This window comes from Sander lucioperca, chromosome 22 (genome assembly GCF_008315115.2).
Source record: "Sander lucioperca isolate FBNREF2018 chromosome 22, SLUC_FBN_1.2, whole genome shotgun sequence".
NCBI lineage: Eukaryota > Metazoa > Chordata > Actinopteri > Perciformes > Percidae > Sander > Sander lucioperca.
The window spans coordinates 23,627,594-23,643,371 of NC_050194.1; the positions used below are offsets into that span (position 1 = coordinate 23,627,594).

Genomic DNA, 15,778 nt, shown 5'->3' on the forward strand with positions numbered 1-15,778 from the left:
ATTAGTGCTGAGTTATTCATTTTACTTGGTCCAGACACTTTGTTAACAACCTGTATCACCCACAGGTGCAGTGTGTAGCCAGGGCAGCACAGAGGAAGGAAGCTCTGGGGAGGAGGCGGCGCGGCAGCGTGCCACTCCGGCTGTGGATGTGCTGGGTGGCAACCCCCAGGCTGCACAGAATGTGGCTGGGGAGTCACCTCGGCATGCCCAGCAGCCGGTCGCAGCTGCCCCCCGCACAGTCCCTCCGTTCACCAATCTGTCCATTGTGCCATTGCCGGAGAGCAACGACTCCGCATTCCTCGGCATGGAGAACGTCCCTCAGACCGATCGGCCAATCAGCAGTGACTTTAAGGACAGCGTCGCAGAAGAAGTCCACGCTGAGGAGAGCGCTGCCGAAGTCGTCGGAGTTTCGAGATCCTTGCCAACATCCCTCAATGAGAAATGTAGTTCCTCCGCTGAGATGCAAAGGCTTCCAGCTCCCCTTTGTCCCCCTCTCGCCCCAGATACACAGCTTGACAGCACAGTGCAAGAGTTGCAATACGGGTCACAAACTGATAAAGAGAAAAGCCACTCAATATGTCAGACAAACCAGATTCAGCCACCTAGGGAAGGTGCTGGACCTGTGGATATTACGGGGACAAAGGAGAAACAGTCCGTCTTATTGGAATATAAACCAGAGACTGGAACAAACATGGAACTTGGTGGAAAAGAGCACACAGGCGGAAATATTCTCCTTCAGCCCAAATCTCAAATCCGTTTCACAGCCTCATCTCCATCTGTCCCACAGTCAAGTGTTGGTTTTAAAGTCCAAGACATCACACAACACGGGGCTACGAAGCCGTCTGACAGGGACCCACTTGTCCACGCAAATCAAGGCAGCCATATACCTCCGCCGGGTGCCGCGGAGCAGACCGGTGGTCACCAGGACTCAAAATCGTCTGAGCTCCCTTTACCCTCATCTGGCAACAGTGAGATTAAACAAACTGACCTGTCAAAAACACAACCTGAAATCATCAAAGAGATCTCAACTGATGCCAGAGAAACACAGAAAGCAAATTCTTTGGAATCAGTTGAGATGTTTGAGCATGTTAAAGAGCTCGTCGACACCTCTCACAAAGAAAGACGACCTCCCTCAGCTGAAATACTTGAGATCCCAAAAGCAACTGAATCACATCCTGGATTATGCCCTTCTCCTGGAAAAGGAAGAGCAGTGTCCAGCAGCACAGCTGCCAGAGACGACCGCAACGTCCAGAGGAGCTGCGATCCACTCGAAGGAGAGCAGGTCGAGAGTAGCCTGAGGGAAGAACAAACTGACGCGACCGCCTCCTCATCTGACGTCACAATGCTGCCAGAGTGCTCTTCCACACAGGAGAGTCACTCAAAACCCTCTGCTGCACCCTCTCTGTTTGACACGGGCTTAGTTGTCTCGCTGCAGGCGGGGCAGGTTGTAGAAGCAGAGGCACCTCATCCCTCTGACCACGTCCCCACAGCAGAGACGCCACTGGCTGCCGAGCTCGCGCACTCAGCCGAAGCTCAAGAAGTTGTCGTTGTCAGAGAGGAGGCTCACATCAGCGGGGACTGGTCGAACATGCGCCTGAATCAGAGTTACCTCCTACAACGAGAAGACGGCAGTGTCTGTGAAGCTGCCATTGTTAACGAGCTGAGTTCTGAGCTCTCTACCGGGGAACCAAAGCTGTATGAAGAAAGTGTTCAGGCAGGTATTGAGTTAGATTCACAACCCGTGGAAGTGTATGAGTTTTGCACCCTGGTTGAGGAGGTCGCTGAGGAAACGGTCTGTGCCAGTAGTAGTGCACCGATTCCCCACTCTCCAGGATATGAGGTGAACTTATTCAACGCGTTACTAGAACACTCTGAGGAGTACACTGTCAAAGAGGACCCTGAACCATCTATTCACACAATTAATGAAAGTGGCACTGTCATCATTTCCCAGCAGCCCTTGCCTTCATTGAATGATGCAATTCAAATGCAGGCTTGCTCTAACAGTAATTCCCATAATTTGTCCATACTGAACACGAGGGTAGCTGCTGTCGGGCAACATTTGGTGTTAGATGCTAACCAAGCTGTTGAAGTGGCTAACTCAAGTGAGGTTTGTTTGGTTGAAGTAGCTGCTGTTACATCTGACTCATTCGCTGTTGAACAGATGGACACCAGTCCACAAATCGGGACACCTTGCTCACAGGTCAATGCGGCAATCTCGGCCCAAACAGACGTGAGTGACTCTCCTGTAATTCAAAAACAGGAAGCAGAAGCCACAGCTGTTGCACCATCTTTCATATCCCCGGTGGTTACTGGTGAGGACACAGGGATGGAATCATCTGTTGCTGTTTCAGTACACGTTCAGCCCAAAATAAATCAGACTGTTGTAAGTGCCACAAAGCCAGAGGCCAATGTTTCTTCGCATGAAGGGACCAAAGACGCCCCTGCTCTGACAGAGACTCCTTCACAGAGAATCCAGAATGTTGCTATGCCCACAGAAACCAAACCAGAGGCTTTCTGCGCCGCTCACTCCGGTATTATAAATCCAAAGCTGCTCCTTCTTAAACCGGGAGAAACTCCTTTCCTGAAACCCCCACCCTCCCTTTTGGCAAAGGTGTCCATGCAACAGAATGCGACCGGCAAGCTGGCCAATGCCCACAGCTCATGGTCTGGCACAGTGTCTGAGGAGTGCCTTGCCCAAACTGTCCCGGACTCTTTATGTGCTTCTGTGGCTCTTAGCGCCCAGAAAGATCAGACGCAGTGCTCTGTCGATAAAACTTCTGTGTCAGCGGCCGCTCCTGTCAAGGTACAGCAGTCCACTATGAGCAGTAACTCACTTCAACTTGACCAGAATGCATTTGTCACCCCCACAACCTCAACAAGTACATTTGACAAAGAGGCCTTACATGTTACTGAAAATGTTAGTGAAGCAGGTCCTGCGTCCCAAGATGTTGTCACCCTTACAGATCCTACTGCGCCTTACGCCCTTTACATGCTCTCAGCATCAGAGGAAAGGGAAGGTGCAGTCATGGCATCTACCAGTCTTAATGACCCCGTCAGCCAGCCGGACTCCCTCTATATGGAGGAAGAGAGTGAGGACATGGAGCAGGACGAACCAACGGGAGAAGCTGAGGCTCTGGAGGCCACTTCAGGCCAGGTCAGCAGTCCAGAGGAAGACAGTGATGAAGAACCAGACGCAGACAAAGAAAGCGAGATGACCACCCTCAGCTCTCCAGACAAGGTATATTCATGAAGAATGGGATATGTGTTTGTTAAATCCATTTTGAAGTTGCAGAGTAGCGTGGACCGAGCAGTTTGGGCTGGGTTGTGGAGTCCAGAGGCAGGAAGACAATTGATACAGATTTGAAAAGTTAAACAACATGACACATTTTAGCCCTGGGAGTTGATAATACTAAATGGGTTGGCCTCGAATGCCAAAGTATCAGACTCCACAAAACAAGGACATAGCTAAGAGTGAAAACAATGTTGATAAATGTAAAATCTGTATCTGGACATTTTGTCAACGGTTACATTGTGATGAAGCTAAAATGTGTTTATTAGCTGTTGCCTGGTGTATCTTATTGTTTCAGACAAAGCTGATTTTACGTTGTAATCTGAACGATATATTGAATGCCACGCTAAAGCTCTGAAGTTATATATATATATATATATATATATATATATATATATATATATATAATATTATTATTTTAGTGTGACTTTACAGGGAGTTTACAGTGGAAGTGCAATATGTAAGATACATAAACATTTCCATTTTGTGTTTTTAAGTGAAAGGAAAAATACACACGTATACAGATACACACAAATGTACTTGCAGAAAAAAAGGTGAATTCTAAACGATACCGATGCATTAACTTAAATCTAGTGTGTGATAGTTTTATGAAACCATATTGTAAGCTGTAAATCAGCACTCACACTGAGAAATTGTCGAGATTTATCTTGACTGAAAACAAAAGCGAATTACACCATGTCATTATGGTTCTGTAATTCCTTTCAGGTATGCTGGCATGTTTTCATCATCCAAATATGGCAGTATTCTCTACATCCTTCTGCATGTACGTTGTTAGTCGTGTGAACAGTGTTTTGTATTTAGTGAGTTATTTCTTTTAAGTTGGCCGCATGCTAAGCCATATGTGTTTTCCAGCATGGACAGAGCAGGACAGACAGAAAGACACTGTTCCTTAAGGTAAGTGGTGGCTGTCAGACACTCCGACAGGTTCACTTTTAACAGGATATTCACGAGCACGTCCTAGTCACTGCTAATGGGGGAGTGCGCATTTTGACTCTTAAAAAAAAAAAAAAAAAGGCATTCTTTTTGACTTCTGCTATTTGGTGATTGTAATTCTGCATGAGACAAAAGTCACCGATGGCTAGTTTATAATTTAGTTCTGGAGCATGTCCGGATTTGCTTTTCGTAAACGCTGGCTCTAACCTTGTTCATGCGCGGCTGTTTTTTGTGCATGCATGTGGCTTTTATCTTAGTGAATGTTGCTGCTTTCACCTCGCTAATGTCTTTAAATAATTTCCTCTTCGTCTTTCTTTTCCTTTACCTTCAGGTACGCCAGTGGATAGCAGACAGGGTCACCGGGAATTCATCTCCTGTCTCGCCCTCCACCTCGTCGTCTTACCCTGGTCCCTCACCCGCCAATGATTGGTCTACCCCACGACGGGAGAAGTCCTCTCTTCTCCGGGGTCCCCATGGGAAGTTTGTTTCTCCTTCCTCCGGCTGTGGCTACAGTCTCTCCACTTCCCCACCAGATCATGCCCCCCCTCAGCGTCCCCGTGGTCAAGCAGACATGGCAGAGCTGGCTAAACATGTGAGTGAGCCTAAAGATACAGTATGTAAAAAAAAAAAAAAACTAGCTTAAAAGAACTAACAATGTAAAGTGAACCTGAAAATCTAAAGACATTTTTATTATTCTACAGGTGGTTTGAGGTGCCACAAAATGCTGCCAGTGTTAAAAGCTGTGTGTGTGTTTGGATTTAACGCATGTCACGCTACCGCCTTTCACCAGCCTACATCCTAAGACTACCGAGAATAATTGTGAGTTCAGGGCCTTAGTTGTGGTGGGTTCAGACTGACACAGTCATTTTTCGTCTATTACGATGGTCACTGTGTCAGATTAGGCGATTAAACAGTCATAAAATATTTCCTCTGCCGATAGACAAACCGCTGGATTATAATTCAGAGCAGTGTAGATCTCTGCAGTGAATAATCAAGTGTTGAAGACACTGCACACTTCACTATTTACTTGCATACCAACTGTAGAGCTGCAGTCCAGAAGGGTGGGGATACTTGGGGTTCTTGCGAGTTGATTCAGAGTTAATTTAATAAATAGAAAGGGGGGGAGTATTCTTAGGATCTGACTCTCTTTCACTGTGTGCCGAATGATACACTTGTCTTTAGTTCACTCAAATGCAGTGTGAAACATAACCGGTCTTGATGGAGGTTAGAATCTGATTTAACAGAAAAAAGCAGAGAAGCGTCTGAGTACGCAGATTTGTATTTTATAGTTAACTGCACCAAATTTGGAAGCATGTTAGTCTTCTGCCTGCATGAGAATAATGACATGAAAGTGTAATTTACTGACCTGAAGTGTTTTGTTGTAAAAACAGCATTTGGAGTGTTTGTGTGTGGAGCACTCTGCTGTGTTGTTACTGCCGTGTATCTCCAGTAATGGAGAAGAGCCTCTCTGCTGCGCCGCTACTACCAGGGAAAGCCATTGTTATCTAAAACGCTGTACAGGCGCAGGCCCTTTGAAATGAAACAGACTACTGACTGTTCAAGTTCTGGAAAGTGTTGCAGTGTGAGTTTGTCTGCTGGCTTGTTAGTGGAGTTTGGTGCTCCACTCCGCTAAAGTTACACTCTGGGTGACAGAGTGTGAAGTATACACAAAATACTTCTCCTTTCAAAGTAAATTATTAACTTATCAAATCCCAAATGTGCCCAAACATGCCTTTTTTTTTTTTTTTTTTCTTTTCTTTTTTAAGATTAACTATGAGAGAAGTCGAGCGTGCACGTGCTGTACACTGCCTGGGTTTTTAACCCACCCCTCCTTACTCACAGTTTCCGAAACATTGTTGTAGCACACTACAGTGTTGGCAGGATGTACTGAGTGGTGTGCCCATTGTGTGTCCTGCAGGAAGCAGACATCGAGCATCGGACCCAGTCACTGAAGCGAGAGGGCTTCTGGTCATTGAAGCGTCTCACCCGCCTGACGGAGCCGCCGCGACCGAAAGTGCAGTGGGACTACCTGTGTGAGGAGATGCAGTGGCTCTCTGCTGACTTTGCTCAAGAGCGGCGCTGGAAGAGAGGGGTGGCTAGAAAGGTAGGTTAATTATCAGAGTGGTTTTGCACCTAGAAATGTGTTTTACTAGCTCGCTTGAAAGATTAGGTATTCTATATTTCTGATATTTGATGATTTCTGATTATGTATATATGTTTCAAATGTCCTCTGTTGATATGTTGTCAGGTGGTGCGAATGGTGATGCGACACCACGAGGAGCTGAGGCAAAAAGAAGAAAAGGCCAAGAGAGATGAGCACGCAAAAATCAGAAGAGTTGCGTCTTCTATCGCAAAGGAGGTCCGGGCTTTCTGGAGCAGTGTGGAGAAGGTACAGATGATTCACAAAAACCAAGCAAACAAAAACGGTCTGGCTCGATGCTCAGCTGTGGAATTTGAAAGGATCACGGCCTGTGTTTGATTGTTTTTGTCACAGAAATACAATGCACTTTACTTTTCAGACAATATAATACATACATGCTGACTCAGTGAGGGAAATAATCAACTGTTTTGCCTACTTTTGTCTAATATTTGTCATTCAGGCGTTATTTCTAGCTTCTATTGAAATCACAAAGTAAAAGTAAGAGTGCTGGTGTCTTATCTTTTGTCCATAATAAAGGTGGTGCAGTACAAGCAGCAGTCCAGACTGGAGGAAAAGAGGAAGAAGGCTTTGGACCTTCAGCTGGACTTCATTGTCGGCCAGACTGAGAAATACTCGGACCTCCTCAGCAAGTCACTTGCACACACCAGACTTGCTGAACCTGAACCTGAAACTGTCCCCCAGACTCCCAAAAAATCTGTGCCACCTGCCGTTGATGAGGATGGTAAAAAGCTGTTGTTTTTTTAAACCTCATAAATAGAGCTTACTGCCACCATGTTATAGCACTGAGACTGCGTTCAGAGCTGAATCATTGGGTCAGACAGGGACGTTGTCATAGCTACACACCAGTGATTGAATCTTCTTAAGCGTCCACAGAGGCAAACTGTTTCATGGAGACAAAACGACGTTCTTCACTGTCAAGGTCATTGCATCTTTGAGAGAATCAGCCATGTTCTTGCATGTCTGTGCAAATCCCACCCGATTACCTGAGCTCAAACGCGTCGTGACTAAGAGGAAGTCTAATATTTGTCAGTGCAGTAAAACGTTTCTTGGCACAACAGTACCGTACTGAGCACTGCTTGGCAACCGCCAGGCTTGAGACTCGTCAAACCTGTCAGACTAGTCAGCTGCCCGTGTTATCAATGGCAGTTGATTTTCTAGAGCTTGGAGGTGACTTTAGTATAAGGGTTTGCTCAGTCAGAGGAAGGACAGACTTGGCAGTGCTTTATTTCTGTGCGTCAGTAGTCCAGTCCCACTTTAATTTCATTATCTGCCAATGTTTTGTGTGGTGATAAAGTGCAATGACTGTCCATGAATGATGTGCTTAGCCATCAAGAATCTCTGTCATTGCAACCCAAACTGAATTTTTCACTAAAATGGAAATGTTTGTGAACCAAATTACTTCGTAAAGTATTTCTTGGCTATGAGAAATGCAGCTGATCCTCTGTGTGGTGCCTTATGAACCCAGTTTATTTAGACACATTATATATCTTTCTGTTTCCTAACAGTTATGTGCAATATACATTTTTCAGTACAAAACAATTCTTGTTTCTTTGTGCAGACAGAGACTTTGAGCCTCCCTGTGAGGAGGAGGATGACGAGGAGACCATAGAGGTGGAGGAGCAGCAGGAGGGCAATGATGCTGAGAGCCATCAGAGAGAGATTGAACTGCTGAAGGAGGAGGGCCTGCTGCCCCTGGACCAATTACTCAGCACCCTCAAACGGCCTCCACAGGTACCTCAGCAAACCTGATGGGACTGGGATTGTTGTCTAAAAGTAGCAGACCACTCAACTTAGTTTAAAGTGATGTTGTTGTCGCAAAACCTTTACATGTAACTACAGGGTTAATTTTCCTGTCCATTATGTACTGATTAGCACATTGAAACACTAACAAATACTAATAATCTGAATGAAATTTGGCAAGATCATAAAGAAACATTCTGCGTTTTGTTTTTTTAAACAACCTGGGTCATAATTTTGACATGATAAATCAGATGGGTGTTAAAACTCTCCACTTTAAACCAATTTTTAAGTAGGGTTGGCTATTGTTTGTTGTTGTTTGGATTTTTTTCTACACTGGTGCTAAAACGCTACTTTTTAAAACGGTGCCGGTGCCTAAAAGGTACCTGAACCGATTCTTTTAAAAAGATTAAAAAAAAAAAGGAGCACAAAACGACATTCAGCAACATTTAAGAACAACTTGTTTATTGCTAAGGCCATATGGTCACAATTAAATGATTTATTAAAAGTGTAATAACAATAACTTATAACTAACTTATTTCACCAGTAAATTGCTGGTAAACGTCAAAAACAACCACTAGATTGGAAAAGGGTAATTAACAATAACTTTGAATGCACCACGAGGCTGGCGAGGTGAGTTTCAAGTGAACGCACCATCTGTGTTGTATTTCCGACAACGTGCTGGTGTTGGAATCCTCTACAGTGAAATACAGTCACACTTCACACCATTTAGTCATTTGTCAGCATTTAACCGTGTTTGATCCAGCTGCTAGCTAACGGTAGGCTAACGTTACCTGCTGTCAAGTGTAACGTTTTGTTAACTAGCGTGACATGCAGCGATGTTTCTGTTGCCTGTAACGTCTGTTTCGGAGCATCAGAGAGAGGCGCAGGCATTTAATTGGCACCGAAATGAGGCACCGAAATCCTATTTGGTCGTTAAGACACCGGTGCCTTATTAGCACCGGGTCTCGGTACCCAACCCTATTTTTAAGCCACACATTTGCATGTGAAAACTGTCCGTTGTAAATGTTGGTTAGAGGTGTCTAGCCATCAAATGAACTGGAGATAATGCATACAACATCACTGATCACAACTCAAAAAAAGGTAGCTGTTGCTTCCATACAATGACAGAATAACACTTGAAGGTGTCAATATTAATATAATGCCAAAAGAACTGTTACTGCTTTTTGAAATTTGCCCTCTATAATGTTAATTCAAGTCTAAATACTGTTGCATACAGATAACTGAGTTATCCTGATCCGGGCCACAGGTGTTTGCATTTCTTATTGTTAATATTAATAATCACTGAATCATTGGATTACATAGGAGTTGGGCTCAGATGAAGAAAGCTCGGATGAATCCTCTTCATCGGTGGAAGAGGAAGATGGTGAATTTACTGCCAATGAAGAGGATGGTAAGATCGCTCTCAGTATAAGATACTTATAAACATACTTTTAAATACTTATATCTTGGAAAAGGGGTTAAAACATTGCACAGATGTATTTTGTTGAATGATCCTAAATAAGTCTGTTAGTGATGAAATATTTGTTGTCTTTTCAGCTGAGGATGAGGAGGACACCATAGCTGCCCAGGAGAAGGTTGAGGGAAATGTGGATCACGCAGAGGAACTGGATGACTTGGCCAAAGAAGGTATTTATGCGTAAAATGGAAAGTGCAATCGCTCATGTTGAGGAGCCTCTTGTTGTTGTTCTGTGTATCGCTCTGGTTCAAGAGCTTCTTTTATTACTGATGAAGAGGGATACGCTTTTTGTCAACTTCAAATCACTTCCAAAAACATTTACTATAGACACATCAAAGTAAATGCTGTTTAAATAGTCCATTTTGCGACTTTAAAACTAAGATAAGATAAAAGATATTTTGGCTTCTGAATAAACCAGATGCAACAAATGATTCAGGGCCGAACTTGATGTGCATTTATGTCCTTAATTTTGTCTTTGACTAATATTTTCGTACCATTTTTCTTGAAATTCCAGTAAAAGATTCCAGAACACAGATTATTCCTGCAGATATACAACATATCCACTGCCTCAAAAAATCAATAAAGCTCCTTTGCCCATGGAGAACTGTGCGATTTTGGTTAGACAATTCCAGTCAGATCTTTTCACATTTTTGCTTTACTGTATAGAGTCAGCATTTTATAGATTTTTTTTTTTTTTTTTGAAGCCTCAATATAGCAGAGACACATGCATTTTAAAGTCTGCTATATGTACAAGAACATCATTTCAGTTGATTTAAAGCGCTCCCAGCACAGCTGCTCTTTTTCTGCTTTTCTGTTTTGTTGTAGACGTTTATAGTCTTTGTGCCAGTTAGCTGCATGTGAATAAGCATTTCATTAAAAAAAAACGGGAGCAGTAAACATCTACCCTGACATCTCTGCTCCCCTTGTAGGCGATATGAGTGTTGAGGAGCTTCTCGAGAAGTACAAAGGAGCATATGCCTCAGACTTTGAGGCACCGTCTGCATCTGGCTCTAAAGAAAGCTCTGATTCGGAGCTGTCTGGGGATGAAGAGGAGGAGACTGAAGAAGATGAGAGTGATGTGGAAAGCAACACTTCCTCCTCAGGTACTAACCAGCGCACAGGGAATCAAAATAATCTCATAAATAGTCTGTCTGCTCCCACTCTGACAAGACAACATTTCAGAATATAAATATTTCCTTCTGCCTGCCTTTTCCAAGCTTGTTTGCTGCTTTTAACACTTTATTATTGAACTCTTTTGAAATGTGCTTTTCTCAGAATCACCAGGAGACAGCGGAGAAGACGATGACAGCGAGAAGGAAGAAGAGGAGAGCGAGGAAGAAGACGACGACTGCGGAGATGAAGGGATGGAGGTCTTGCTAAAGGAGGGGGACAACAGCCCACCTGCCTCTAGCTCACGGCCAAAGAAAGAGATCAGCCACATTGCTGCTACTGCAGAGAGCCTGCAGCCTAAAGGCTACACTTTGGCTACTACAAAGGTCAGTCTTCAGTATTTAGAAGAATATTTTGTTATTTTTAGTGACGAAAGACAATTAAGTAGCTCATCTTTTATAACGAGTCCATCCAAAATAGTCTAAGAAGTAGGACTTCGGTTACTTTTTGTATGTATGTATATAAAGAGCAGGATTCTAGTCCTTTCGCAGTTCTGAACCATCATTTTCTCATCTTTTTTCCCCCTAAATAAAGGTCAAGACTCCCATTCCATTCCTGCTTGATGGCACGTTACGAGAATACCAGCACATTGGACTCGACTGGCTGGTCACCATGTTCGAGAAAAAGCTTAATGGCATTCTGGCTGATGAGATGGGCCTGGGCAAGACCATCCAGACCATCGCTCTGCTGGCTCACCTCGCCTGTGAAAAAGGTAACAAACCTTTTAATACATACAGCTGTTGGGCTTGGGATTGTCTTTTCAAAGTGCTACTCATGTTTTTATGCCGTAATTGAACTTGGATGCTCCTCCCTTTGTCATTTAACTTGTGTTTAGGTAACTGGGGCCCTCACCTCATCATCGTTCCCACCAGTGTGATGTTGAACTGGGAGATGGAGCTGAAACGCTGGTGTCCTGGGTTTAAAATCCTCACTTACTTTGGCAGCCAAAAGGAGAGAAAGCTAAAGAGACAGGTAATAAGTTTTTTTATATATATATATTTTTTTGGGGCATTTTAGGCCTTTAATTCCACAGGACAGATGAAGACATGAGAGGGGGGGAATGACATGCAGCAAAGGGCCGCAGGTCGGAGTCGAACCCGCGGCCGCTGCGTCGAGGAGTACACCTCTGTGTATGTGCACCTGCTCTACCAACTGAGCTAACCCGGCCACAGTTATTTGTTTTTTTAATGGTAAAGATGATGGTTTAACGGTAATTATATTTAGCCCAGGTGTGATTTAATTATTTGTACATTTTGCTGTATTTCTGGTGAACAATTGTGTTTTTTTTCTGCTTTATGTTCCTAAAGCCTTATCTGTTTCGTGCGGTGCATTCATACGGGATAAGCAAAGTATTTTACTCAAGTTTACTGATATTAACCCCCACATATGACAGCACAGCTGTCAAAACTTTCATTTATAATTGCCAACAGAGCCAATAAAACCCAGAATCACAGAGATGCCTATTCGCACGGGACTAATATTATCACACAACCTCTGTGTTTTGCGAAATATGGTAGATAATTTGCGGTGGAATTTTTACATGACAAATGATAGACATGGCAGATCCGCACGGGATTAAGATCACAAACGACCTCCGCAATTGTTACAAATTACTGGAGTTCCCCAGTTAATACTAGTCCAGTGCGAATAGGGCTTAAGTACCTAATAAAACCCAGATGCACCATTTCCTTTCCACTATAGGTACTTGTGATGTATGTGGTAATAGTGTGTTTTCTAAAATGTGTATTATTTCTACTGAACTGTATTAATTGTCCATTGTTATTGTTGTTTATTGTTAGGGCTGGACGAAGCCGAATGCTTTCCACGTGTGCATCACTTCGTACAAGTTGGTGCTGCAGGATCACCAAGCGTTCCGGCGCAAGTCTTGGCGATACCTGATTCTAGACGAGGCACAAAATATCAAGAACTTCAAGTCCCAACGCTGGCAGAGCTTGCTGAACTTCAACAGGTCAGTAGGGCTGGGTGTTTTTGTATTCTCAGAAGAAGAAATGTACAAACTTTAGGGCTCCGTAATTATTCAACAATTAATGTGGTATCTCTGCTTTAAACCTCCAAAATTAACCACCACAAAAAAGTGAGTTGTTACACTGTTGTTAAAAGAAACATTGGTGGATCTACAAACTTGGGTCACGTCATCAATGATGTAATGTTGTTTCATCAGCTCTGTGAACATCCACCAGCGACCAGCCAGGAATGATTAGTCCTTGTCTCGTGTCCAAGGATTGTTGCTTAAGACTCGAGCATGTCTCAGGACATACACCCTTGTATCTGCAGACATGCGTGAGCTTTCCAGAATCATTGTATCTTACTTACTCCGTATGCTTTGTCCCTTACATTTTAAACAGGAGAATACTGCTGACACGCTGGTATAAAGATCCTACTTTTTGTTATATACTGTCGACAGGAAAACATAATGTCCTCACAATCCAAACCGTGTCCTAATATTTTAATCAGTGAGTGATAGCAGGTTTTAATAAATGTGGTTGTAAAAGATGCTAAGTCACTTTTAATGCACAGGCACAATGTGACTTTGTAAAAAGGTTGAAAGAAATCAGTTCTTCAAATGATAATTTGTCAGTTGGTAGTGCGAGATGGTCAATAATCGTATGATTGGTGGTTTAATCCCCGCCAACTCCTGTCTGGATGTCAAAGTGTCCTTGAGCAACGCACTGAACCCCTAATAGCTCCTGAGGTGGGTAAAGAAAAATTGTAAGTTGCTTCGGACAAAAGTGTCTGCCAGATGAATACAATGTAAAGTCCGAAAGGTCAGTTTCATGGACATCAAAGACCTTTTTTAGTACGTAATAAATGTCAGACTTCTCTCTGGTGGTGTTTTAAAACATAACCTGTATCTTTGAAAGAGATCACATTGTATCGCACACACACAGAGATCTTGTACAGATGTCAGTAATGCAAGCGGTGTAGAAGCAGGACGAGTTTTCACTCATTTATAAACAGGGTTTGCTGCGATTGAAGCAAGAAGAAGGGAAGCACATTTTAGACAAAAAAACAGCTTTGACGCACTATTCCCTATATAGTGTTTATTAAGTAGTGAACTATTTAGGGAACGATCAAACGAGATTTCAGACACCACACTGAAGGCGCATCGTTGCGTGACTTGCGTCAGGAGATGCGCCCGTTGATTGTGTGAGGGAGGCGGGCGCGCCCAGCATCGTGTAAACAAACCGAAACTGAAATACTTCAAATACGTCCCTGAAACAAACTCAGCACTCAGGAGAATAGCAGAAGGTTGTGTGTGTATATATGTTGCATGTTACATTTCCACTGTTTAGAAACGAATGTCAGCTCCATTTTTCCTCTTCAGTTTTTGCGGTGACTTCTGCTTCTTCTTCTTCTCCTCCGAGAAAACGCGACCGCGTTGCATTGTGGTACACGGGAGTAAAATGTAGGGTACATCGCATGTACGCTCAAATTAGCAGTGCATTGTGGGTATTTTATAGTGGACTATATAGTGAATGAAATTTTAGAACACCACCACAAAATGGCGAACGCACTATATAGTAGTATATAGTATATAGTTCCCATGATTGGGAACGGTTTTGAACACAGCTCCTGTTTAGTGTAGCAAACATCATGTGTCCATTTTTGGTGACAAGCAAGCATTATGTACCAAGTAGCTTTGGACAAACTAGTAATGCTCAATGAAATACAATCTCTCTTGTTTCTGTAGGGCTTCCATGCACATTCAAAGATGCTTCTCTATCTCATCTGTAAGCTGCTGCTTGTCACAAAAAGTCAATGTGCATTCAGCTGTAGAGGACACGCCATCATTCAGTTTTAAACATGTTTGACTTTCAGTGCATCCCCAAGCATTTAACTGTTTATCCACAGGCCTCAGTGGTGTGTGTGTGGATGTGAATGTTAACCAGCTAATCTTACAAATGGAAATGCTTTTTCTCATCAAAGTGGCTGTAATTAGACTAACATGCCATCATTTGGCTTGTGGCCTGTTCCAGCTGGTGGTCATTTCTCACTGTTACAGAGCTTCAAAGATAAGCTTCAGCACACGAGGAGGCGCACACACCGTTTTATTACACACAAGCATTTACTCATAGGTTTTCTTCAGGCTGATGATGAGCCCCAATACAAGACATTTGCAGTGTTTCCCCTAGGTTGACTGCTTTATGAATTGGATAGCACTTATTTTAAAAAGAAAATACTTGCTTTTAAATGTTTAATTGCTTTTAAATCTGGTTGGCTACTTGGTTACTCCTGTTTTTTTTCCTTACAAGCAATGTAGCATTTAAAAGGCTATTTTTTGAGTCCGGTGCAGTGCTTACTCCACATAAACGCTACAAAACATCCCTTTCAGTAAACTTCACGGAGAACAATGAAGGCAAAACGGCATCACCGATCTGTTTTAAACCGAATATCCTCTGGTCCAGCTCAGCTTAAAACTGATACTGATAAACCTTTTATTGTCTTTGCAGACCCAAACAATAAAAGTGTAAGTGCCACAACTGAGGGTGCATTAGAGACTAGGCATTAGGCAGGACTGCTCACATCCTGCCTACCCTCTGTTTGACCTGCTGCCCTCTGGCAGGCGCTACAGGTCAATAAAGACCAGGACAAACAGACTCAGGAACAGCTTCTTTCCACAAGCCATCACCACACTGAACACACACACTCACTGGCATTTTGCACAATGGCAATAAATCTTCTGATTAAAAAAAAAACAAACAAGATAGACAATGACACAACACCGAATCCGTCAGCAAGTTAGCGTGTTGTTCACTACCGAGCCTGTAACCGTGAGGCTACCGACAACCTTTCAACTGATTTAGCAGTTTAGATAACCCCCTTCACTGTCCTGCTGTTAACAGAAATGAACTAACCACAGACAGTTGCCTCTTTCATGGACTGATCTGTTTATCTCAAATGCAAAAACCTTGAACTCAAGGGTGTTGTAGTCCCATGAGATGTATGGACTACGAGCTTGGAGGCT

At 43.3% G+C, this 15,778-nt stretch overlaps 1 protein-coding gene across 7 annotated transcripts in view; it reads left to right on the forward strand.

Moving 5' to 3' along the window:
- LOC116060988 (Snf2-related CREBBP activator protein) overlaps window positions 1-15,778 on the forward strand; it is a 36,929-nt gene that overhangs the window by 2,045 nt on the left and 19,106 nt on the right. For 6 of the 7 annotated variants that reach the window (XM_035997870.1, XM_035997874.1, XM_035997873.1 and 3 more), the window contains exons 3-16: window positions 66-3,238; window positions 4,163-4,204; window positions 4,575-4,835; window positions 6,162-6,347; window positions 6,492-6,632; window positions 6,921-7,125; window positions 7,963-8,135; window positions 9,468-9,555; window positions 9,702-9,791; window positions 10,551-10,724; window positions 10,897-11,117; window positions 11,326-11,503; window positions 11,627-11,763; window positions 12,591-12,760. In XM_035997870.1, the coding sequence (XP_035853763.1) occupies window positions 305-3,238; window positions 4,163-4,204; window positions 4,575-4,835; window positions 6,162-6,347; window positions 6,492-6,632; window positions 6,921-7,125; window positions 7,963-8,135; window positions 9,468-9,555; window positions 9,702-9,791; window positions 10,551-10,724; window positions 10,897-11,117; window positions 11,326-11,503; window positions 11,627-11,763; window positions 12,591-12,760 (5,000 nt within the window). In that variant the 5' untranslated portion in view covers window positions 66-304. The remainder of the gene's footprint in view (window positions 1-65; window positions 3,239-4,162; window positions 4,205-4,574; window positions 4,836-6,161; window positions 6,348-6,491; window positions 6,633-6,920; window positions 7,126-7,962; window positions 8,136-9,467; window positions 9,556-9,701; window positions 9,792-10,550; window positions 10,725-10,896; window positions 11,118-11,325; window positions 11,504-11,626; window positions 11,764-12,590; window positions 12,761-15,778) is intronic. The other variant, XM_035997872.1, reaches the window with a different exon arrangement.